Source organism: Oncorhynchus kisutch, linkage group LG26 (genome assembly GCF_002021735.2).
Source record: "Oncorhynchus kisutch isolate 150728-3 linkage group LG26, Okis_V2, whole genome shotgun sequence".
NCBI lineage: Eukaryota > Metazoa > Chordata > Actinopteri > Salmoniformes > Salmonidae > Oncorhynchus > Oncorhynchus kisutch.
Window position 1 is genome coordinate 14,027,690 of NC_034199.2, and position 26,440 is coordinate 14,054,129.

The 26,440-nt window shown below is 44.0% G+C and overlaps 2 protein-coding genes across 4 annotated transcripts in view; one reads left to right on the top strand and one right to left on the bottom strand.

Annotated features, from left to right (window-relative positions):
• LOC109871338 (cytoplasmic dynein 1 intermediate chain 2-like) overlaps nucleotides 1-6,727 on the top strand; it is a 21,472-nt gene extending 14,745 nt beyond the window's left edge. For all 3 annotated transcript variants that reach the window (XM_031805576.1, XM_031805574.1, XM_031805575.1), the window contains 4 exons: nucleotides 1,238-1,382; nucleotides 4,649-4,789; nucleotides 5,017-5,142; nucleotides 5,714-6,727. In XM_031805576.1, the coding sequence (XP_031661436.1) occupies nucleotides 1,238-1,382; nucleotides 4,649-4,789; nucleotides 5,017-5,142; nucleotides 5,714-5,827 (526 nt within the window). In that variant the 3' untranslated portion in view covers nucleotides 5,828-6,727. The remainder of the gene's footprint in view (nucleotides 1-1,237; nucleotides 1,383-4,648; nucleotides 4,790-5,016; nucleotides 5,143-5,713) is intronic.
• Nucleotides 6,668-26,330, bottom strand: LOC109871337 (calcium-binding mitochondrial carrier protein Aralar1-like). The gene is made up of 18 exons (XM_031805573.1): nucleotides 26,205-26,330; nucleotides 25,600-25,653; nucleotides 23,192-23,334; nucleotides 20,852-20,967; nucleotides 20,034-20,173; nucleotides 18,370-18,516; nucleotides 18,129-18,267; nucleotides 17,349-17,442; nucleotides 16,711-16,795; nucleotides 15,399-15,483; nucleotides 13,298-13,456; nucleotides 12,365-12,417; nucleotides 12,066-12,146; nucleotides 9,327-9,467; nucleotides 8,153-8,291; nucleotides 7,709-7,867; nucleotides 7,483-7,573; nucleotides 6,668-7,327 (listed from the first exon to the last, which is right to left on the bottom strand). The coding sequence occupies exons 1-18, from the start codon at nucleotides 26,214-26,216 to the stop codon at nucleotides 7,114-7,116; spliced, it is 2,052 nt and encodes a 683-aa protein (XP_031661433.1). The 5' UTR covers nucleotides 26,217-26,330; the 3' UTR covers nucleotides 6,668-7,113.
• Nucleotides 26,331-26,440: the final 110 nt, after the last annotated feature.

The following is a 26,440-nucleotide window of genomic DNA, read 5'->3' on the forward strand; positions in this document are numbered from 1 at the left end:
GGAAAGTGAGGAGGCTTGTTAGTCCCTGGTTTGAAACAGTATTTCGTCATAGGTTCCTGCCTTTCTAGGGAGTTTTTCCTAGCCACCGTGCTTCTACATTGCTTGCTCTCTGGGGTTTTAGGCTGGGTTTCTGTATAAGCACTTTGTGACATCTGCTGAGGCAAAAAGGGCTTTATAAATACTTTTGATTTGATATGTCAAATAAATACCCCCCCCCCCCCCCTCACTTCCCCAAGCAATATGAATCCAACACTTGATCTCCTGCTGTTTTGAGGTTTTCACTCCTACCCCAGTCATCCTGTGTTGCTTAGCTTCTGTCAGTAATGTTTGTAAAGAGAGGAAATATATCATTTCTTCTGGAGGAGTCCTCCTTCGGAGTGAGGGAGTTTGTTTAAAGCCGGATGTCCCAAAGAGACTCAAATCTGAGGATCGTTACACAACGCTCTCGTTTGAGAGCGAGGAAGACAGAGGGTGGCCCAAATAAACAGTCAGTGTGTCCACTTGTGAGGCGACAGAGCAGCATGGCTTGACTCGAGTGCTTCCTGCCTGCGATGGAGAGGCAAATCTCTGCGCTACGGTGCTATCACTTATGTCCCGCGTTATGCCCGGAGATCGCCGAGAGGGGGACCGTTGCTAGGTTCTGCGTTGCACGATCACCTCTGTAATTGAGGGACTAATTTTCCACCTAATTCTCTAATGGTATGATACTCTCATCCCAGTTAATAACGCATAAGCATCTCTCATGCTGGGTATTTATCTCTCGAGGTAATTATCAGAGCCACAGCCTAGTAACAGCTCTGCAACATGTGGCTCTTAAGATGAAGACTGCCCCTCTCTCACCACTGAGCTGGGAATCTACATCCGTGGCACATTTAAAAGGGGAGTCCTTTCAACTTAAATGTTATTCCCGACGTAAATTGAGGCAAAAAGGGGGGTCTTGACCAAACCTTGTGTTGCTATGAAAGTCAGAAATATATGCTCGACTATTTCATGTGTATTATTTTGGTAATGATATCACATTATATATGCTAATGTTTCATCAGGGGGAAATTAATGCAACATGGTGTCGGCTCAGTGTTGGTGTCGGCTCAGTGTTGGTGTCGGCTCAGTGTTGGTGTCGGCTCAGTGTTGGTGTCGGCTCAGTGTTGGTGTCGGCTCAGTGTTGGTGTCGGCTCAGTGTTGGTGTCGGCTCAGTGTTGTTTTCTTATCCCCTGTGTGTTGTATGTTTGGTCCACAGTAAAGCAGGGATCAGTGAGATGTTTGAGGGCCACCACGGGCCTATCACAGGGATAGACTGTCACACAGCGACCGGGCCCGTCGACTTCTCCCACCTGTTTGTCACCTCCTCCTTTGACTGGACCGTCAAGCTGTGGAGCACCAAGGTACTGTACCGTCTTGCCACTAGAAAACCTGCGGTTACTGTGGTGCGTCCCACATGGCACCCTATTCCCTACGTAGTGCACTACTTTTGACCAGTGCCCTATGGTTGCCCTTTAGGAAGGAACATGTACGGTGAGGGTACAAAACATTAAGAACACCTTGCTCTTTCCATGACAGACTGGCCAGGTGAATCCAGGGGAGAGCGATGATCCCTTATTGATGTCACTTGTTAAATCCACTTCAATCAATGTCGATGAAGGGGAGGAGACGGGTTAAAGAAGGATTTTTAAGCCGTGAGACATGGATTCAAAGGCCCTGAAATCTTTTGTCTTGCCCATTCACCCTCTGAATGAGCAAGACAAAAGTGTTAAGTGCCTTTGAACGGGGTATGGTAGTAGGTGCCAGGCGCACCGTTTTGAGTGTGTCAAGAACTGCAACGCCGCTGGGTGTTTCACACAACAGTTTCCCATGTGTATCAAGAATTGTCCACCACCAGGGTCTAAAATGTACTTTTTGGTCCATCAGCGACTATGGCAGGTAGATAAAAAAAAATCTACCAGCCACTCAGATTTTTTTTTACATGCCAAAATATTTTTCCCCTGCAAAGGTGGGATCAAGTAACTATTATTTGAGTCACAGGGTCCGAGGTCAAGTGGAGTCCCAAATAGAACGGGAGAAGACTTGAGTCCAGTCCAAGTCATACATTCTAAGAGCAAGTCAAGTAAAAAACAAAATCTATATATGCAACTACTTGTTCGATAACAAATCTTTCTGTCTATTTATTGACGTGACCAGACAGCCCTTTTCATTATTTTGTCTACAACATATCTTTAGTAGCCTATGCAATTATAAAATAGGGACATGTAGCAGTCATAAATAAGGGCATGAAATCAGCAGAAGGCAAGGCAGGTTGACTTGATCAGAGTGTACATACAGTATATTTACAGGTTTTGGTGATCCAATGGTGAAAGTGCCATATCATACAAAATATACGTAGTAGATTGACCAAATATACACAATTGCAACAGCCCTAAAGAAATAGCCTCTGTATGAGGCTTGACCTGTCCTATCTGAATGGACACAGGTAGAGGGCAAGATTGTACAGCCTCCCCCTGAGAAACCAAAAAGGACTCTGTCTAACAGGAGCTTCAACAGGTAGGCCTAGATTAAATGAGCACTGGGCCCCCAGGACCATACAATTACCCAATTTTGGCAATTACAACCAATAAAACTGGTTCTACAATGTAAAAAGCAATTTCCACATCTATTGTTACATTGGGACATTCGTCTTAATGATTTATTAATGATATTTCAACACCGTGCTTAACTTGGAACAATCGTTTTCTCTTATTCAACGTTCTGACTCCGAAGCGTGGAGCGCAGGCCACGTAGCCTATTTCAATGCTCACTGAGGTGAGCACAACAAAAATGACAGAGACGTAGGACTTATGCCGCGTAAATAAAACAAAAAAACTGAACTCAGGAAAATATACAAGGTCAAATCATCACGTCAGTGATCTTCAGGTTGGGCCTTTCCAGAGCTCAGACTTTCCGAGTTCCAGATTTGGAATTCCAAATTGGATGACCGTTCAAATCGATTGTTTTTTTCCCCCCAAGTTCCCAGCTGTTTTGAATGCGGCAACAGACGCACGGAACTCAGGAAAGACAAATATGAACAAAGGAAACCATACATTGAATGAAATAAACAGAACTTCTACCTCCATGAGTCTTGCGAACGTTCATGTCCACTATAAACTTTGCGCCCACTCAGAGCAAGGTAAGAAATGGTTGGCTATAAAATGAAAATGTATCGATGGCCTATCAAACATGAAACAGAAATGTCTACATGTTGCAATAAACGGTATGGGATGGAATGATGAAACACTAGTAATTATTGTATTAGATGGAATAGATTTGCCACATAGGGTCTGCATTTCAACGTGTGAAAGCAACAGCAAACATTTCAACAAGTGGAGAGAAAAAAGCACTCTCCACTCATATGGTGTGTCTTCGCCACAGTAATACTTTAATTTTAACAACAACATTCCAAATGCAAGCTTTATAATTAAATGATACATTTCAAGCAGTTGTTACATACCAAAAAAACAGTAATTGTTGCCCTATTGCTGGTGAGCTTGCAAAGTAAACAGTTCATATTTTTGGAGCTCCACATTGATTTAATATGGCAATTCTCTCCCTAAAATTTGATGTTTGCACTGCACCCGATCCTATTTCTGATTTTTCTGTACAGCTATCTGTTCGCTAGCTCACCGACCTGTGTTGATTGACAGTTTGCTGGTCCAATCGGAGTGTCTCATGTGCTTTTCACTAGCCAATCTGTTACAGCTTTTAATTTTTTTGCACGGTCAATGCTGCGGTTATACTGTCTCTGGCTGCATGTAGAGTAATTCCACAAAATGAGTGACAAAACATTACCGAACCTGGCCAGACATCAGTCTCAAGTCAAAGTCTAGGCCCAAGTCTTGAGGGTCCAAGTCAAGTGTCAAGTTATTTGCTTTTCAATCAAGTCGAGTCTCAAGTCATCACATTTTTTTACTCGAGTCAGACTCGAGTCTACAACTCTGGTAAGAAGTAATGTGGTATATTGTTTCATTTCATTTTTTGTGACCGGAGTTAACCAAAATATCAAAGATGAGACAAAAAACCTGCCCCTTTAAGGGCGGGAGGTTATGTGCTATTGCGACTCTAGTCATGTTTGTGCCTGTAAGATTGAGTCTGACTTAGTAGCAGCGTTGTGTTCTCTTCCCTAGCAGTTGAAACTCAAACATAGAAAAACAACCCAGCTTGTGAACAAAACAATGTAAATAGCCAATAAACACAAGGACAGTCTCACTTCAGTAGACTTTCATTTCAACTAAATTAGGCCAACTTTTATGCCTGTGCGCGACCCTTCGAAAAATGAATCTTTCATGTGAGCACAGCCCCCCCAGCTAGGCAGTGTTGCAGGGTGAGGTGTGATAGACTATATAGGATTTGTAGTTCTTTGACTTTGTGCGATTTAATTTACCAGCTTTGAAACAAAACTGCAGAAATACTTGGAGGGGGGTGCGCAACTCAATATTAGGAAGGTGTTCTTAATTTTTGTTTGTACACTCAGTACATATGTGGTTGAATTCGGACTCCATTGGCCCCACAAAGATCCGTGTGCGTCTCTGTTTTAGCTTTAATCCAGATATTCGTATTGCGCCCGGGTCAGGTCAGAGTGGATGTGTGTTTTCACGCGCCGCCTCCGTTTTCTCTCTTCCAGAACAACAAGCCACTGTACTCGTTCGAGGACAACTCGGATTACGTCTATGACGTCATGTGGTCCCCCACTCACCCGGCTCTGTTTGCTTGTGTGGATGGAGTGGGCCATCTTGATCTGTGGAACCTCAACAACGACACTGAGGTAACTGTTACCTGGCACTCTTTCACATGCCCCCCCCCCCCCTTTTTTTTATAAGTGTTGCAGCATCTATAGGGGGGGGGGTTCCCGGACACAGATTCTTAATTGAGAATGTTTTTTAGTCTAGGACTAGGCTTGATCTTTGTCTGGTAAACCGGCCCATAGTGTCACAGATGTCAGTGAATCAGTATTGGTGTTGACAAATAAGTTGTTTTTTCTTCGTTTTGCAGGTTCCTACAGCCAGTACCACAGTGGAGGGGAACCCAGCCCTGAACCGTGTGCGCTGGGCCCACTCTGGCAAAGAGATAGCCGTGGGAGACTCTGATGGACAGATCCTGGTCTATGATGTTGGAGAGGTGAGTGGGTTAAAAGCCTTTGCTGTGCCATTTAAAACACATGGCATTCTTCATATGTTTTGGTAAGGGTGAGCTCTAGGTGTGTTGCATTCAGACATTTTAGCCAGAATTGAGATATAGGCTAAATCTAAAAAGGTTTGTAAAGGTACTCCATTTCAGGCAGAATAATACAAATAAGTACTTAATATGAATAAAGTATTGAAAAAAGAAAGGCACTTCTTTGAGAGGTTCAACAGGGTTATTCCTGTTTTTTTCTCTAGTGGAGGTGAAGGGGTTCTGGTAATACTTTATGCTCCATTTCTTCGGACAACAATTAAGCCATTGTCTTGTCAGAGGCTAGCTATCTGAACGGAGACGTCTCCTGAGGGTCTGAGTTTCTGTGTCAGTCAGGTCAGTGAGTGGTGAGCTGCAGATACAGAGAGCAGCTCCCCCCCCCTGATTTCTGCCACTGACGGGTCAAGTCTCTGTGACAGTTGGAAGATTGCCAGTGATCCCCTTCCCCCTGAGTGTCCCAGCGTCAACAATATGTGTTAGTATTTTCACCCATATCAATATTTTTATCCCCCCCCAGCAAATCGCTGTTCCACGCAACGACGAGTGGACCCGTTTTGTCCGAACCCTGGCGGAGATCAACGAGAACCGGGATGACGCCGAGGAGCTTGCCGCTCAGCGCCTCTCTGCTTGATCGACCATGAAAACGCCAGTCTAGGGACCAGCGGCAGGCTTCATAATGTCAGCCTCGTGTTGATTGGAGGAAAAGGCGCAAATATCAACAGTGTTTAGGCATGTGGACATCCTTTCTTTGGAAATGTACTCCGATTTAATACACATACTTTTGGCTGGTTAAGCACACCAGTCTGATGGGATAACTAACAGGGCTATCTATCAACCTCAGACACGACAAGAAACAAAGCCATCGTCTTACTCTGCAATACAAATCAGTTGAACTCTAGATCCATCATGCCTTAAAGGCACCGTGTCAACTTCATATGGTAGTGTTGTGGGTTTAGCTGCAGGTTCAGTTTCACTGGCCCACTCTATTGGTTTGTGGTTACACAACCCTGAGCATGTTTGCTGTCATCATGACTGATATTTGTTGTTCATTCTGTGCTTCAATGCCCATATCCACTTCAACTGTAGTAGACTAGATCTAGCACATCATTACTGCTCACAGGAATGTAGTGGTTTCATTATACTGTTAGCCAGTGTTTTTCTATGTTCCTTTAACCTAGATGCGCCAAATGTCCACTTGTTTTGTAATATATCCCAAAATGTTACCACCTTTTTTCTGAATGTCTTTGTACATGACTATTGGTCTTCAACAAAATGTGACACTTAAGATATCAGAACCAGAATCTGTAGAATACCTCAGGATTATAATGATATAATTTGCTTGATATCTGCAGTATGGATTCAGTATCCATACTGCCTGTATGTAGTGTCTAAGAAAGGCTTCCCTTTGTGTGACCCAGAGAGCGTCTTCCACATATCGTGTCATGAATCTCAGAATGTACTTTTCACACAATTAAAATGAATCCGTTGATGATTTATTTCAACAAAATAAAATAAATACATTACAATTATTTCCCAAGACCCTGGTCATGATTTTAAAATAAATACTTTCGAGAAAAAAAACATCTGTTCTTTCAAGTCTCGTCAATCACATTTCAGAGACATCCTCACCAAAGCCTCGCTTCAAGAAACATGGTAACATCACTCCTTTTCAATGCTATGTCTCTCCGCTGAGATGTACAATATGTACAGGAACAGCTATTCAAAGACAAACCAAGGAAGCACTGTTCATGCAGCATTCAAAGAGAGCGTTTCAGATGCCCATGAATGAAGAAGAGGTGCCACATTTTTTTTTTTTAACCATACCATTTCGGAAGGGATGATGGGACAAAGAAATGTAAGACGCCCTACTCAGAGTTGCAGCCATTTAGCAGTAAAGTGTTGAGAGAGAAAGACAGCCTACGAAGCTGTAGGCTCCTTTTTGGGCACTGCTGGGGCTTGGCTAACAGACAACGCACCAGAAGACTTGAACTTGGGCAGGTGTAGACCAAACTTATTCTCCACGCCAGCGAACGTGGCAGCAGCCAGACGGTAGCCTCCTACGTGGTCAGCACTTACAGGGGGAAGGTCGGAGATTCTCGACTTAGGAGTTGGCTCAGAGCCGGTGGGGCGACTGGGGGGGGGGGGGGGGGGGGGGGGGGGGGGGAGAAGGATAAAGGATAATGGGGGGGGGGGAGAAGATTTGGGAAGGATAATTCACATACAATGCCAGACATCCTTGTATGTGTACTTCACTTCACTAAAGGTGAACCAAGCAGAAATACTCACTGTCCTCCGAAGTCGATGTAGAACCATCTCTGCAAGAGTTCATAAGTCACCAAGGTTACACCAAACTGTGGCGAGGACCTGCAGACACGGGCTGGTGGGAGAGAGGTTCAAATTACAATGTGTGATTTCCCATTTTCTCTGGTGTCTTCAAGAGAGCAATTATGGGAGCCACAGAGTGCCTAATTTCCCAGTCATAAAACCGCTCATTTGAGGAGTCTGTCCCTACCTCCTGCTCCCTTCCAAAGGGCCCTGAAGCCCTCCTCAGCAATGATCTTCCCAAAGCAGTCTATGACTCCGTTGTATGTGGTCTGGCCTGCGCGGGCCGCCACCTGAAGCCTGGTCTTGACGACATCGGCAGGGGTCACCAGGGAGGCAGCAGGTATACCTTAGGAGGTGTTGCACAACCCACATAATGAGGCACTCTCCCTATGCAGGAATAGTATCACCACTGACGGCAAGCAGTGCAGTACATTGGCAGGTTTAAAATAGAAAAGGAACAGAATATCTAGTCATTTACTGTTCTAGAAAGTAGATTACAATCATTTTGAATATACGGTATATGATTACAAATTCTTAATTGATTTGAAGCATTTCTTTGGGGCTAGTGTCAATGCTATGTCTATAGGTTGAGATGGTGAGGTTTGTAGCTGTGGCTGTTAGCGCTAGCTACCTGCTATGGCACCAGCAGTGAGCAGCTGCAAAGGCCCAATTCTGCCCTGTTCGTCTGCAAACTCAGCCTTGGTGTGGGCGTACACCGGGAAGTAGATGGCAGAGAATGGGATGTCACGCAGAAAACAGGCTTTTGCTCCCTAGGACACACAAACGCAAAGGATTTATTACCTGTATCCCAAAATAACTAACATTGCATTTTCATGTTACATGAAATGTAAAATGCATTTAGACCTGCCTGGATCTCTATAAGATATTTTCCCACGATAACGCTTTGAGTGCTCTAGAAAGAGATTCTATACTGAAAATACAGTAAGTAGTGTCGACATCTGGTCTCTTTAGTCCAGGTTCAGACTACTGTACTGAATATTCTACTGTAATTCATATTTTCCAATATGTTTGACCCATGTTTGACCCTGGTGGTGTCGAGGGTAATTGCAGTGGTTGAGGCGGCCGCTGTGGCTACGGGATCATCTGGCCTGGGAGCTCCAGTGGATTATTGTTGGCTGGCTGTGAGCCTCAACCGACCCACAGAGGAGCCTGGCGGTGCGGTGGGTCACAGAAGAAGCCAGAAATCCCCCAGGCAGCGCTGCTCCCCCGTGGTTTCCCCCGGGGCCCCCCAGGGAGCTCCCTCCCAGGCCCAGCACACAGTCTCTCAGACACACACTGAGACGGCATTAACATGGACCCGTGGTCTACTGGGCCCATCCACAGGGAGGAAGTCAGTCTCTTTTTAACAAGCTCCATATTGTCTGCTTCTCATTAAAATATGGACCATGAACACATTACTGGAGATGTAAGTAAAACCACAAGAACTTGGAAAGGAACAGTGGCAAAGCATAAACCCCCCTAATTTTCTGTTGGTTGTTGGCAGCCGTGGTCTCTGCATGTTAAACACTGTTTTGGGAAGACATAATATGATTGTAATAGTCAGTAGGGAATCTAGCTAGTCATCCTACTGCATACTGTGCCTGCTCACCAGAACTCTCATATAACTTGTGTAATATGCAATATCTGCATTGGTTACACAGTCATACAGTTTGTATTGTTCAACATCCCAGCAGCATAAGCTGCCCTTTGGGGTGACATCATGCAGAGGTGGTTGAGTTAGGCTGTAACAGAGGTTTTAAGAGGTGACGTGTGAGTGGCGCTGCGATGTAGAGGTGTTTACCCACCTTGTAAAGGCCAAAGAGGCCCAGGTCCCTGACCACGGTCAGGGCACCGACCCTGCGGGATGTGGTGATCTCTCCGGCCACCTGGAGACGGATCTTGACTATCTCCAGAGGGTTGGTGAAGATCACCTGGGAGCCTCCGGCCTGCAGGACACAACCCAGGTTAAGGGTGAGAAGCAACAGTACATGTCACAGAGCACCAGTAACAGCAATGTTATAAGATCTTAGGTCTTAATCCGTCGAACCACTTGAATACACTATTTCCGTCTTACTCACTTTCCATCTCACAAATAAATCTAGATTTACAATGCTAAACTTAAATTGTCAAATGAAAGTACTCACTTATAGTAATTCAACCCTTTTATTTATTTTTTACTTGTGTCCTATGATTAAGGGGTCAGCCCATGGTGAGGATGATAATGAGTTATGGTGCCTTAGTATTTCACCCCAATAAGCATTTTCAAATTAGCTTCGTAAACTTAAACACAAAAGACACTCTTTTCTAAAGCCAATGTCGCGCTGTCAGAAAGTGGCCTTGATGGGAGCAGGGGAAACAAGCAGGCATTGAGCGAGGAAACGGTGGGGTAAGGGAAAGACAGGCGTGGTGTGAGGAGACGCCCGGCTCAAGGCTGGAAGGCCCTGACCCCGGCACCAGCCCTCTGCCCCTTCCCTCTTCCCCCAGGCACCTCCTGTAGAGGGCCTCGCCCCGCACACTTCCCCAATTCACCCCCACTCCCAGGGGAGAGCGCTGACTCACCCTGCTCTGCTCAGGGCCAAGACAGGGACGCCCCAGGGCACAGCCCCTCTGACTCAAGCACATTTATCACCTTCTCCAAATCTAATCAGGCCCCTGGAAGCCTGGTGACACAGAGGGCAGGGCTCCTATCTGTAAACATCCGAACACTGTCCTAAAAAAAACGCTCAGGCACGTTTAGTCATTTTCAAAGTGGAAGGGGAATATCCGCTACTCTGAAGATTTATGCATTCATCCCTCTGTCGCTATCTCCCTTATATTCTACACTTATTATTTCAGTCAGTCAGGATAACGTTACAGTCCATCTCAAAAAACTAGCAGAACATTTGCCCCTTTACAACAGGGTTATTCAACCAGGGGTCCGGGGACCACTAAGTACTGCAGGGGGTCAGTGAATGTATTTATGAATATCGCTAGCAACAACAGAACACATTTTCTTTCTCTTTTTACATGCCTACAGTAAAAAAGAGAAGAATGCAGGATCTTCTTTGTAATGATGTGAACTTTTTCTCTACTCCTAATATTCAGCAAATTACACTCACCGGAGTATTTGACATTGGCTTTGAAAAAGCACTCACAAATAGGCTACTAGTGTAGCAAGTGTTGCTGGCCGCTGGCTACTGCTAAGCTTTCTTGACTTGGCCATTCATTTTTTTTGCCAACACATGGCTAACTAGCTAAACAGATGCTATTTTACCAAAAATATATTTGGAGTTACCTTTCTAGCTAGTATGTTAGAGTTAAGAGTTTACACTTCCTCTTCCAATTATAATGTGGGGAGGTCAAAATAATGAAACTGTCTACCAAATCTATTCATTTTAAAATGTTGATTCTTCTCCTTGCCAATATCACTCACCTAATGATAAGACAAGCTATGTGATTACTTTTTTTGGTAACATATGGTGGGGTCCCAGGGCAAGAAAAGGTTGAAGACCCCAGCTCTACAATGCAAAACCACTTTACATAAAGACCAGGTTCATCAGACGAAGAGATTAATACTATGGGGAAAAGCTCACAAACATGAATATCAATGTTTATATAATACATTAGGGAAGACAATATTGCAGGGTGGAGTCCTGTGACAAAAAAAAAGCTATAGGGTGCATGCTAGGCTAGTTGTTGTACTTGTATGGTGTGTGGACCTATGGGCCCATGGCAGATCAGGCCTCAGGTATGTGCAGTCCTGTCAAACTCAATCACAGTGAGGTAGAACCAGCTCCATCCCATGGCCCTCCAGCCCTTCTTCCTCCAATTACAGGCTGACAGGGGTCATAACCCCACAGACCCTGCCCTCCGTAGGCAACCTGCGGGCTCTCCTACCCGCCCTGTCTGTTTCGTTTCACTTGGACTCATTTAGCAGAGAGGTAGGCCGAGGGAATTGCGCGCTTCTTAACCAATGCGCTCACCAAACGTTAGTGTGCCTAATTAGCACGCTGAGGTAAAAATAGTCCATTCACAGGCATCATTTCTCAAATTGTGCCCAATTATAGGGTTCAGAGACCAAAGAGCACCTTTCTATTCAGTCCCCCCTGCTTATTTAGGATGTCAATACACTGGCGGGAAGCTTGAATTAGAGATTACATTTATATACAATAACTCAATATCCATCATTCAAATTGAGAAGGAAAAGCTTATAATTGTAGCTTCAGATCAGTCAGAAAGAATTAAGCTAAACCTTGAAGTTGAAGGGAGTTTGAAAACCACAACAATTTCCCCCTGTTCTTGGCTCAATGTCTGGAATTCAAAATGTACACCCATGAGATGCAAATGTTCATAAAACTGAAAGAGAACATATTACAGAATGTTTGAGTTTCAACAAAAATCTTGTTCCACTTACCCCACATTCAAGGTCAATTAGATTTATGCGAGTCAATGAAGCCGCTGCCAAGGCTTTCCCTTCGCTTTTGCATGAAGCACGAGAGTATTTTCAGCCCTCACTCTGTATGGACAGACTGTCTATAGGAAGACATCCTCACGCCAATACTTACAGTGGCACCAGCCAGGACTTCTGCAAACAGGGGAATGGTGTTATCCTCTGTGGTGAATTTGTCTCTTACAAAGTCATTCATCTGTAAGACGAGAAGAGAATCAGACAAGCACAAGGCGCACTTACGAAGAAACAAATGCTCCACAAGGAGAATGACAATGAGTACATCTGGTCACCTCTTGGATTTTGCAAGACGTATGGTATTTTTTGTGCGAATGGTATTCATGATTGACACCCAACATTTCCTTACTGTGCAATGAAAGTGAAGGCACTCTAAGGGAAATGATTGTAATGACTTGCCGTGAGTTTGATCGCTTTCTCCGGGGCAACACCGATAAGCTGTGGTACGAGACCTGCAAAAACAGTATTCATGGATGGAGTCCGTTTAGATTACCTGACAGAGGAAGACACTGACTGGAAATGAATAATTCCATTGGCAGTCCCTACAATGACATCAGCATGGTTCTTGTCTGGGTAAAATAAACAATCAATATCTCCAGGTACAGCTGATGCATCTGATGCAGAAAACGATAATGCCTCCCATTCAAATGGACAAAAATATCAAATATGACACTGGCAGTTGTATAGGATCAGCGGAACAGAGAGAGCTGTGTGGCCCTGGTGTTGGTGTTGGTGGGGGGGGGGGGGGGGCAGTGCTATAGCGCTTGATAACCACCATACTGTTTCACCGTCCGTCCTTCAGTGAGCCAGATAAAACTTCTGAAGGAGCTAGTGAGTGACTGCTCATGGTACGCAGCCAGAAAACCGTCAAGCGTGTCTGTCTCTCGGTCAATCCTCCTCTCATCAGTGTGGAAAGATAAAGAGGGAGGAAGGAGGACAGAGCAGCGAGGACGAACAAAGAGCTGCAGTGGCGGAGGCAGCAGTAGATGGCAGTCTTGACTTCCTTCGTCTGAGAGCCCTCTCACAGTGGGAGTGTTACATTTCACAAACCTTCAGCACCGTTATCACTACACTGGAAAACATGGATCTGACAGTACTACATGAATTCTGGTTGCGTTTTTCCTCTGGGACGCTTTCAGCTAGCTAGGTAATGACAATGTGGCCGTCTTTGGAATTGGTGAATTTAGAACATGAAGGCAAATGTTTCTGCTGTTATGCAAACCATGCGGATGATGATGATACTGGCAGAACAACATAACTTGTTTTGGAGGACCCGATGACTATATCTAGAATTACATCATAGAAACACATTCACCAGGCTTCAGTTTATACCTCTGTAGAATCCAAAGAATCCCTCATATCGGAGCACTTTCTTGGCACAGTCGAAGCTGTTCTTGTACATGAGCTCTCCTACGAAGGAGCTGGTGGAGCGCTGGTTCTGCATACGGGTCTTCACCAGGTCAATGGGGTACACAGCCGTCGCACCCGTGGCTGCAAATCACACACCATCAACAAACTGTATACACACCATCAACATACTGTATTCACACCAACAAACTGTATTCACACCATCAACAAATTGTATTCACACCATCAAGATACTATATTCACACCATCAACAAACTGTATTCACACCATCAACAAACTGTATTCACACCATCAACAAACTGTATTCACACCATCAACATACTGTATTCACACCATCAACATACTATATTCACACCATCAACATACTGTATTCACACCATCAACAAACTGTATTCACACCATCAACGAACTGTATTCACACCATCAACATACTATATTCACACCATCAACAAACTGTATTCACACCATCAACAAACTGTATTCACTCCCATCAACATACTGTACTCACACCATCAACATACTGTATTCACACCATCAACATACTGTATTCACACCATCAACATACTATATTCACACCATCAACATACTGTATTCACACCATTAACATACTATATTCACACCATCAACATACTGTATTCACACTATTAACATACTATATTCACACCATCAACATACTGTATTCACACCATTAACATACTATATTCACACCATCAACATACTATATTCACACCATTAACATACTATATTCACACCATCAACATACTATATTCCCACCATCAACATACTGCATTCACACTATTAACATACTATATTCACACCATCAACATACTGTATTCACACCATCAACGAACTGTATTCACACCATCAACATACTGTATTCACACCATCAACGAACTGTATTCACACCATCAACATACTGTATTCACACCATCAACAAACTGTATTCACACCATCAACATACTATATTCACACCATCAACATACTGTATTCACACCATCAACAAACTGTATTCACACCATCAACATACTATATTCACACCATCAACATACTGTATTCACACCATCAACGAACTGTATTCACACCATCAACATACTGTATTCACACCATCAACAAACTGTATTCACACCATCAACATACTCTTCTTGGTGATAATGTTCTATGATGTTCATATATTCACAGCAAATATCTGTATCATTATTTTAACTATTTGGCAGACAGTTTTTAGGTACTAAAGATTGGTTAGTATAGTATGGCTAAAGATTGGTGTTTTATTGTTTTGCTTTGGGCATTTAAACAAGAAAAACAGTCATTAGGCCCAGACAGAGTATTTACTATGGAGTCTGTGGGAGAGCCGTTGTGTAAATTGTGTCTACTGTCTGAGGAGGAAGCCATGCAGCAGGTTGCCCTAAATGCAGCTCTTAGCCACAGCGGCTTGTCATGTCTTGTCTCTGACATCAAAGGCCTTGTAATGACTCGGGCTCTCAAGCATGCAGAGAGCTGACACCCTTCGTCAGCAGGAGAGGTTGAGAAAGGTCTCATCATCGCCATGGAGATGCACCATTTTCCCTCAACTGCCCATTGATCATTCAGAGCTGATCACCTTCTTCGGCTGCTGGTTCAGAGACCCACAGCCCACACAGACATAGAGTCTTAGGAAGTTGCATGTTGGTTGCAAACACTCTCACTCTCTCTCTCTCTCTCTCTCTCTCTCTCTCTCTCTCTCTCTCTCTCTCTCTCTCTATATATATATATATATCTCTATATATCTCTATATCTCTATCTCAATGGCTGTCATGTCAGAGGTTCCTTGTATCAGTTCCTCCCAGTGTAATTAGACGGAGATTCCAGAGCGGTTCCGGAAGATTTGTGTCATTCCAAAGCTCCGGCTCCAAAGACAGCCTGGAGCCGCCAGTGGCACAGCAGCACAATGCGGGAGCCTCAGATCAGAGCACCTCTCCCTGCAGCACAATGGGCTGACCCGGCCCCAGGGACTCAGTGCGCCAGTCTGACCGGCTTGGGTTACCCCTCAGTGGGCCGGGGGCTCTTCTGCAGACATGTCACTCACCTCCAGCGAGTGCGCCCAGACCGAACCTGTAAGCAGACTCTGCAGCCTGGAGCAAGACAGACCGATGTGGATCCCCGTGAGCTTGCTGTGGAGGGTGAAAAGACGGGGGATCAGGACACCAGGAATGAATCGACTTCTATTAAACTGTAGTGAACCAGATACATTGTGGAAGGCGAAATGTTATGGACCACTCAACAGAGGAGGGAAGCTATGGAATGTAGACATCTCGTCGTGGTATAAGTCTTATTCATAAGCCAGTATTGTATGTCACTGCATAGACACTCTGGCTACGGATACAGTACATGGCTGTGTAGGAGAACTTTCCAGAACTAGCCATTGATTACGGTGAAGCTAGTGAGAGGTTGGAGGCTTCATGCTCAGTTGATTTTTTTTCCAACTAAGCATTTTGCGTTATCTGCCTGACCTCTGGTTTTGTCCTTGATGTTGAAAGTGGAGCTCCCTTATTTTCTCTGTGGTGCCGTGTAACGGGTTAATCTCGCAAGCCCTTCCCGTGTAAAGATACGTATCTACATTCATTATTACACCGTTTTAAGTAACAGTTGGAGTGTGTCTGCCCTCCTTGGGGCAGTGAGCAACATCTCCCAGATCAGGACCATCTACCTCCCCAGCTGCTTTCACTGAAGGTCGCATGCTAATGAGACCGAGGCCTTGATCAAAGGGTTTAAGCAACTACCCTACTTCCACAAAGGGCCAAGACCTGAGAACGCCAACATGTTCTTGTCTTTTCCTTCCCCCCCCCAAAAAAAACACATTCCAGACCTCTGAGCAGAAGTCCCGGAGCGTGAGTGGACCAAAGGCCTGACCACAGTCTGATTTACAGAACTGTGTCGTCCGGAAAGATAGGAACTTTCCCCGCCTCCAGGAGCCACATCTCTCCAGCACTCTCACTGTGCTCCTAGCCTCCTACTCTTAACCGACTTAGACAGAGGCTTCATACACCAGCAGACCCCTGGAAAGCCATCCTGATAAAAGCTTCCCAGATATGTGATAGCGTCTGATGTATATGTCCACACGGAATAAAATGGAACAGGCTTTTAGAAAAACGGAACATTGCAACAATCCATTCCTCTCTTGTACCTATAATTGGAGGGGGGGGGGGGGGGGGGGGGGGCTTTTATCCTAGGTGTCCGTAATGCACATTCACAAAGAAAGAGAAAACATCAGCACTCGGCTAATTCCATCATCAAACACTCCCTTTCGTTGCTCCCTAATGAGAAGTGGGAGGAGAAGGTATGCAGTAGATAAAAGGAAGTAAGTAAACTCCGTGTGGACAGTCAGTCGGGCAGGGTACCTGTCTTTGGATCTCAGCCAGGTGGTATGGGAGTGCGCCCTCCTCCAACGGTGCTATCCTCTCGATGTCGGCCAAGTTGAGCTTTCTTCAAAACAGCAGGGGAGAATCACAACGTTACGCCAGGAAAACAAAACACAGCGTCCCTCACCCGGAGGTGATGCAAGATTTTCCACAGACATTTTACGGCCTCATAACTTGAGGTTATTGCAGCTTTAATATGCGTTTGTATACACAACAGACAAACAAAGCTGGATATATGCCCACAACTTAAGCAGTAAATAAAGCTGTCTTAATGCCAGCGATTCACAGATATTCCCCACTGGTCCAACGCATCGTAAAGTCTGTATCCATGCTTACGTTTCTCTTGTAAATCAACTGGTGGAGCCACAGTTGTAAAACTGAATGGCAATAACTTACACATTTACATCCAATAAATATAGATGTAACTGGTTTTTTTCCATTCACAGATTCATCAGAAAAAAAGCTATTTAAAAATAAATGTGATAAATATATTGAATTCATGTGGAGGACAGTAATTCAATATTTGGCAGAGCAAAGGCCATGTTGTATGCGTGTGAGTAAAAAGTACCAAGCAGCTGTGATGTGTAACTGAGACTGGAAAGAGTTTTAAGCCTTACCCAGAATGAGCGTGGAGGCCAGATAGCTGGTACAGGATGTCAATCTCCATTGGATTGATCTGACCAAACTTGTTGGCAGCACTAACAAACTCTTCTGTGGAACAATACGGAACAGAGGAAGGCATGTTATGTAAGAGAAACCAGGCAAGGAGTCACTTGTTAAGACCAGGGATGTAGAGATACAGTGGGTGGGTAGACCTGCGGGAAGGGTATCCAACCACATCAGCAGTACACGACAAAGGTGAAAGGGAAATATAACATAGATAACTATCAGAACAGGGTCAACTATCAATACCACAGATCTAAGGGAACAGACTAAACTCATAACACATCATATTACAGTGTTCATTTACCTTATTTACTTAAGAGCTAAGGGGGAAATGATCTTGTGTTTCCCGACACCATTCTGTCAAGAGAGGTGAAACACCCATGATGGTACTGCACAGCCTCAGTTCATGTCAGAAATCACATTTCCTCAAATTAGGAATGAGCAGGAGTAGGCTACAGACGTAGAATCTTAATTCGATCAAACCTGTCGCAGGGGAACCTCCCTGCAAAGCAGAACACTTAAAACTTGTAGTGTTTTTGAGGTTTAAAAAGGCTTCTGAAGTTTGACATTTCCACTTACAAATGTAAGACTTATTTTTCTTTCAATTTACCAACCCTTATAAAAATGTCCATGAATTACAAGCCACACAATTATTCACAATTATTTCCTGTTGCTGCAGGATTATTTCCTGCCGTAGCAAACTTGCTCAGATTTAGATCCTACATGTGTACCTTTGGTGACGAGGGTATCCTTGTATGTGCCAGCTAGTGTGCTGTATATCTTGCGGATCAGCTCCATGTTGTTAAGGAGGGCGTTGAAGGCATTGAAGTAGGAGAAGCTCACCATGTGGGAAGTGCTGCCTCCAGCCGCCTATGGCGAGAGGAACAGACACTGTGAGGTCTCCTCATGCATGCTGTGCCCATACAATCATCTCATGTTGAAACTGGGAGACCACAGCGGTCTCTAACTCACTGAGACCAGGTTCTCCTCCACAAACGGGGTGAGCATATGGTGGCGGATGGTGGCCATGATGTCGCTGAAGTCCATGGCAGAGATGGTACCGCTCTTGCTCTTATCCTTCTGGGCGAAGGCCTGGCGGGCATGCTCCAACTGCAGCTCCTACAATGAGAGGAAAGGGTGTACGTTTGAACAAAATATCCAAAGAGCAGGCTCCTGTGACAAAGACGCATCAGATTACCTGGGATGAAATGGAACATTGGGAAAAAAACACAACATTATGTTGGATGATGTCGGGTGCTGTTTTGGAGCATGTGGAAGCATTAGATGTGACAGTGTTAGACCCTGGCTCTTGTAATCATCGCTGTCTCTCAGGAGTCTAATAAAAACCATGTCCCCCCCGGAGTCTGATCCCAGGCCTGTGCAGGAGAGCAGGCAGGTGTGTCAGGAGGAGCACGGGGATGATTCAATAGGACAGCCATGCAATCAGAGGGGAAGCAGGGGGGCCACTGCCCCAGGGTCAGTACTGCTGTCAAAGCTGATCACATACTCGGAGCGGATACCTCTCATCTATATACATAACTAATTGTGCCATAACTGAATACAGTGCATAATGCAAACTTTTTTTCTATACTATACACTTTTACTCCGTATCTTGTAAGAGTTGGGGATTACTTTAATAACCAAATGCAGGTACAGATGTAGGATCTTAATTCAAGACAGTTTGCTATCGCAGGAAAATAGTCCTGCAGCAACAGGAAATATGAATTATTATGTGGATTATACTAAATTGACATTTTTTTTGTAGGCGCTGATACACTTTTCATGAGGGCAAATCAAGTCTGACACTTTAAAGTGGAAATAACAAACTTTAGAAAGCCGTTTTAAACCTCAAGTATACTACAGGTTTGCATTTCCTGCCGTGCAGGAAAATTCTCAGCAACAACAGAGTGATCACATTAAGATCCTACATCTGTACAGTACTAAGACGCTGCACTACAGATGGATACTGTAGCACATAAGACCCACATTGCAGGCACCGTTTATTTCCCATGTACACAAACAGTTACTTTTTGTTTTATTGCAGTTAGACTGGAACAATGTAACCTCCACAAGATGGCAGGACATATTCTGTTTAAAGAAAAATGTTGTTTTGTTTATGACTCTGTTAGATTGAGCTGAATCACATTCAAGAATGTGTAAGCTGGAAACAACGTTGCAAAACATTAGCAGCGAAATAACAGCTAAACCAAATGTTGGTTCGAAGGAAAAGGGTCCCAAACAATAGTCCTTGATTGGTTGGTGGGAACCCTTAGTCAACCATGATCCACCACAAACTGCTATGAGGCTTTACACACAGTAGAGTAGTGGAACCACAGCCAAGTCATTCCAACTCCCAGACCACCCAGCTTCATCTGAGCCCACAAACACCTTCCCTCCAAACCAGCTACGTCCACAGCCATACTACTGGTTTTATGGCTCATATAATACTCACATACATACCCCACCCTGTTTTGGGGATTACATATACTTGTTACAACTTCAATACGTTACATAATGGTGTGTTTCTACCTAAACCGTGATAGAAGAATTGTCTCCAACATGTATCTTATCAACAACAACAAAAAAACATGTATTTGTACTGTTGGTGGCTGGTAATGTCCATGCCTATACTGTACCTGCAGAAACTGGGTGAACTCCAAGTAGCTGAGATTCTTCTTTCTGTCACTGCCAAAGTGGAGCCTGATGAACTCACAGTCCCAGTTGAAGGGGATGTGGTGGTGCACTGTGGTCTGGCTGAAGATGTCCCGCACATTGGCTGCCAAATGAAAGACTGATGAGTAACATCAAGAGATTGAACGAAAAACAACAACAAAAATACAGTGTTATGTCCTCATCTCATTTCTGGGAACCCACAAATCCAATCGATATGCACAGAGGGGGAATATGGCCTTGCTGACAATCCCATCGCCTTCATATTGTGTGAGTTCTAAGCATATCTAGGACACTGTTTCTGAGCACTGCCTTCATGGGGGCCCGTGCTGCACAATGAGCATTGTAACCAATCTTTTGTCCCTGTTTTTGTGACACACTGGATTGATTTCTCCCCCTGTAAAATGCGACTTATTATGAGGTGGTATTACCCACAGCTCGCTCAGAGCTGACACTATTCTTCTCTTAGAAGACACCTCTAGAATAGAAGCTGCAGTCTCCAGAAGCCCAGTATAGAGAGACACATTAGCGCACGAACTGAATACACACTAGGCACACACGAGAGACCTAGATTTATTTTCTACACTGAAAACAGCAACTTTTTTTTTGCACAAGGTCCTAAGTTATACATGAGATATATGACTCTTATGTGATCCACTACTTGCATAGAAATGGGTCTTGCACAATGGGAAAGTGTGCCCATTAGTTATGACATGAAACAGACGGGATGCAACAGGACGGACATCCCCACACACCAGGTCACCGGACAACCCCGTGTACCTACCAAATGAGATGTCCCCTGTGCCAGTCTTGTCAAACAACTGAAAGGCAACTATGAAAAGGGCATCCGGGACACACAGAACCGATTCAAAGGCCAGAAACTCCTGGAAAGAGATCAGTCTGTTTGGACAAGAAAGAAAGAGTCCTATCTCAAAAAAAAAATACATTTCTCTGCAAATCCAAAGGTACACCGGGAACCCTTAATTTGAGCACACAAATAACTGCAGCCTACCTGTATCATTTACATACAAGAGAGCAAAAGTAACAGTTGATAAAACAACCACTTTTAGATTTTGGAGCATTTCTTTTCAAGAAAAGTTCAAGTGCTGTATAACAATGTATTTCACCCATGATTCTTACATGCTCTACAGTCTATGGTGTAGATAGGAACTTGCTGTTTAGTGGTATTTAAACGAGATGCTATCTCCAGTCTTTGACATTATGCAAATAATATGTCCGCATATCTTATCAGGTGGATATTCAATGAAACAAACAAGGGTGCTAAACAAGTTAACAACATGTGAACAACCTTGTGATGAATCAGTAACCACTTTCTCCTTGTGACTGACTTCTCTTCACCAGGCCTTGTCTATGCCAATACAGATGTAGGATCACAATTTGAGCCAGTTTGCTACAGCAGGATAATCCTGCAGTAACAGGAAATGGGAATTATTATGTGGATTATAGGGATGAAATGGTCACCGGTTTCACGGAAAAAAAACGCGGTGAAATTCACGACGATTAGTATTACCGTTTCAAATTTGAATTATCATTAACACCGTGTTTGGTTACCACGGGTTTGAAAAGCGCACGGTAAATATTGTCCAGCATCAACCAAAGTTAGCAACAGTCTGACGCAGGCGCAGAGTGCAACGTGGGTCTTGTTTTGTGTGAAAACATGGCGGAAGGCAGTGACAGCACTCTGGAGATTTGTCAGCCTTCGAAAAGGACCAAATCTGAAGTGTGGTCATATCCTGGGTTTTACAAGAGTGCCGAGGGAAACTTAATCGAAGATGGTCACCTGGTCTGCAGAACATGCAAAAATAAATTGCTGCGAAAGGGAGCAGCACTTCAAATCTCTTGAGTCATCTTCATGACGACCACCCACTACTTTATAACGAATGCAAGGTAAGTTAACTTTTAGCTCAATGCATGATGTGGGGACTTCGGATTGGGGAAAAATGTCATGGTTAGTCCGTCTAACTTGCTAATAGCTTGTCAATAACGTAAACTGAAGCTTTCAGTGTTACCTACTCTTGTAAAAACACTACACGTTGTTCTGCTGCTGTATGTGTCGTGTGTCTGCAGACTCTATTCACCCATTGCACACAATAACACGTTATGTAGTTCAGTCACCCAACCAACATATTTTGTTCATTTAAAATCCGGCAGAAGCCTCCCGGGTGGCGCAGTGTTTAAGGGCGCTGTACTGCAGCGCCAGCTGTGCCATCAGAGACTCTGGGTACGCGCTCTGTCGTAACCGGCCGCGACCGGGAGGTCCGTGGGGCGACACACAATTGGCCTAGCGTCGTCCGGGTTAGGGAGGGCTTGGCCGGTAGGGATATCCTGTCTCATCGCGCACCAGCGACTCCTGTGGCGGGCCGGGCGCAGTGCACGCTAACCAAGGTTGCCAGGTGCACGGTGTTTCCTCCGACACATTGTTGCGGCTGGCTTCCGGGTTGGATGCGCGCTGTGTTAAGAAGCAGTGCGGCTTGGTTGGGTTGTGTATTGGAGGACGCATGACTTTCAACGTTCGTCTCTCCCGAGCCCGTACGGGAGTTGTAGCGATGAGACAAGATAGTAGCTACTAAAAACAATTGGATACCACGAAATTGGGGAGAAAAAGGGGTAAAAATTCAACAACAACAAAAAAATCCGGCAGACGTCGACTTGGTTGTAAAAATAACCGTGATCATTTGGTCACTATAATTGTGACATTTTCATACCGTTTCATCTCTAGTGGATTATAATTCATGGACATTTTTGTTGATACATTTTTGATAATGGAATATCAGGTCTGAAATTTCAAAGTGGAAGTTATTAACTTCAAAAGGCTTTTTAAACCTCAACTACACTACACTTCCTGAATTGCAGGAAAGTTCTCCTGCAACAGGGTGATCAAATTAAGATCCTATATCTGTACATGTGACATTTTGAACCACAGTGTGTATCGCAGGGTTACATTGGATTCTTGTAGATAGTGAAACTGTCATCAAAAAATGCTAGTGTTAGTCTCAATTCCATTTCCGCTGTATGATGTCTTGTAGAAACTCTCAACCCATTCTATATCAGGGTCACTAATGATGAAAATGATCTACCTCAGACGTCGTGGAAGTCGACTTACCCATCCTTGCTGGTGTCGGCTACTCCAGCGATCAGCTGCACAGTCTTGCGGTTGTGGTCGGGCTGGTTGTGCAGACCCAGGAAGTTTTGCACAAAGTCCCTGGGGGACATGTAATGCTCCCCGTCCTCAACCACACTGGCATGCTGAAGGGAGACACAAGACCCAGATGAGTGTAAAACGCAAATGCTCAGAAAAATCTATATAAAATTCATACTCTTACAAAGAAAGCTCCATGCCTGGAATCACTTTATCTTAGTGTTGTATCACTGTTCCCTCAACACCTACTGTATCTGACAACACTTACAGTAACTTTACTTCTGACAATAATGATGTGTTCAGACAGCCTGATGCACCGTGTCTGTGTTTCTATCTTGATTTTGTCTCCATGGTTATACTTTGATTCATATTATGTGCTTCTAGACATTCCATCAATGCTAGGCAAAAACAATCTACTTCTTGCAATTCATTGTGTTCCAGTAATGTATTTGAGTTGTTCAGTGAATAAACAGATAGAGAACTTCAGCTACTTGCTATCAAAACACTTCAATAAAGTATCAATCTGTATTATTACCTTCATAGATAGAAATCGTTATTTTTATTTTTTTACCCACAACGACACTGCACAAGATGGAGCGTATCAAGTCATCAAAGGCAACAAAGCTTCACAAACCACTACCATGTTAAGTGTCACAATCATGTATGGAGATAAGTGCAATGCAGTATACTATATTTCATACACAATATGGGATGTTGTAAGTACAATGTAACAGATAAGTACTGGAGCAGCGTATAATGATATGTGTGACATTAGGGCTTCAGCTGTGGCATTGCAAGGGACTGCCAAGTCATCTGAAATATATATTTCTAAATTAAGACACAGACCGTGATAATCAAATCCATGTATAACTTTACACATAACGTGCAATGAATGCATGAACACTGCTTGGAAGGAAAAAAGCAACAGCATTTGTTTTGTTGCTGCTACGCTGCGGCTGCTGCAGAACATGCACCCCATGCACTGGTGGTGCTAAAACTGACCTCTATTCTAGCCTTGAAAAATGAAAGGTCAGTTTTAGAGTCAGGTTTGGGTTACAAGCTGGAACAGAGATAGCTCAGGAAACACAAGCACTGCATGAACTGGCAGCATAAAGGCCAGGCTCTGGGTATACAGCCAAGCACGGAGGGAGGGAGGGAGGGAGGGAGGGAGGGAGGGAGGGAGGGAGGGAGGGAGGGAGGGAGGGAGGGAGGGAGGGAGGGAGGGAGGGAGGGAGGGAGGGAGGGAGGGAGGGAGGGAGGGAGGGAGGGAGGGAGGGAGGGAGGGAGGGAGGGAGGTGAAAGAGAGCGAGAGAGTGCAAAAGAAAGGAAGAAAGAGTGAGAAAGTGAGAGAGAGAAAACGACCTTTACGAGGAATGCATGAGACCACATCTCACTGCACACTCTTGAGTTAATGTTTTAAGTGAAAGTATTAATTCCAACCAATTTATTAACCCATTTATTCACTACATAATTTGCTATCAATTTGCCTTCACAGTAAGCCTCAAGTGCTTCTTGATCAGATTAGGCAGGTTGGACAAAATGGCCCCCTTTCATCCATTAATTAACCAGCTATTTCACTGTGATATGTGTATTACTAACTACAGGTGTGTATTAAAACAGCTATGCCTAATATTAATTAGAGGTGCATATTAAAAAAGCTATGCCTAATATTAATTGTGGTGCTTTCAGAATGAATCAGTGCAGTGTTGTATGAAGAAAGAAGGAGGTCCTAAAATAGTACTAGGTCAAATAAGGAGTCCCTCCCTGGTGCTGTCTGTTGCAAGAAGCATGTTTACCCTCCAAACAATGGCATAACAGCCTTCTGCTTGTTACTATGTGTGGCTTTGTAAAGCACAAGAACGTATGTTTGAATCTTCCAGACATCTGAAGATCCAAGCATATGTCACACCCTAAAATAAGTTAGGCAAGGAGAATTTCCTTGGTGAAGGGCATCCAGAATTAGTCCAAGTACTTGTGCGACCTTTCCTTGTAGTATTGAACAGTAAAGGCAGCACACCCAGTGTATCTCTCTCCCTCTATGTGTGTGTGTGTGTGTGTGTGTGTGTGTGTGTGTGTGTGTGTGTGTGTGTGTGTGTGTGTGTGTGTGTGTGTGTGTGTGTGTGTGTGTGTGTGGTAGAGAGAGTTAAATGATGGCAATAATATAATGTAAAACTTTTTCAACTGTAGCTTTTCCATACTCTAGCTTTGTCATACAATCAAGGTTATAACCTTATATTATTAAAGACAATACATTAAAAGATACATGCTATTTTAATTCATCCAAGAACGGCTGCACTTAAAGAATCCAAGAATATAAATAATGACTATTTAAGTGCCATAAAAATATTGGGTCCTCTGAATGACAGTCTTACCTTCAGAAATATAGTCCTCAGTTCATTGGAATCGCCTCTTGCTGTTGTTTCCACCTAAAACATACAGTTAGAGTCATTCCATCCAAACCTTGATGATTGTGGTAATACAGTGACAGTATGAGAATTCCATAGGACGTAACGACACTGAATGGGCTACAATAGAATAAAAGAATTACGGCGGTGACAGCAATCGGTTGCTTGTCTTTGAAGTTTCGATGTTTGAAAAAGCAGTAGTAGGCTACAGGACTCGTAGTCTACATTTGAATATCAGCCCTGCCACCAGCAACATAGTCGCCTTTGCCAATATAAATACTGAACCGCCTACTCGACCTTCGCCACAATACACGTGCTATACAATAAAAGTAGCGGAATAACTTCCATTAGATCAATACAAAATAAACTGTAACAAGGTAAACATTACTCAATTCTCTCTCCAAGGCCGACGTGCACACAAAAACATGCTGAAAGATGACCATTCTGTTCCTTTAAAAAATAAAAAATAATATATGCGTCCGCATCGGTAAGATAGCGTCCATATCCAATAGAAATAAACAGTTTAAATACAGGTAATATTCATTTCTGATAAGAAATATTGACGGAGTCACCTTGACCGCCATGCTGAGTGTGACGTCACGTTGACTAGCGGTGCAGGCGCTTGGCTACTGTAGCCTATGATTGGGATATGACAGCATGACAATATTGAGGAAGACCTTAATGACAATGTATTTTAGGCAATACTGTAGCCCCCTACTGTAGCGTCGTGGTTTGCCTGTTGAAGAGATACAGTGCAATGGGAGTGTTGCCAGCTGTCAGCAGGGTCTAGCACAATTCCTGCGCACGT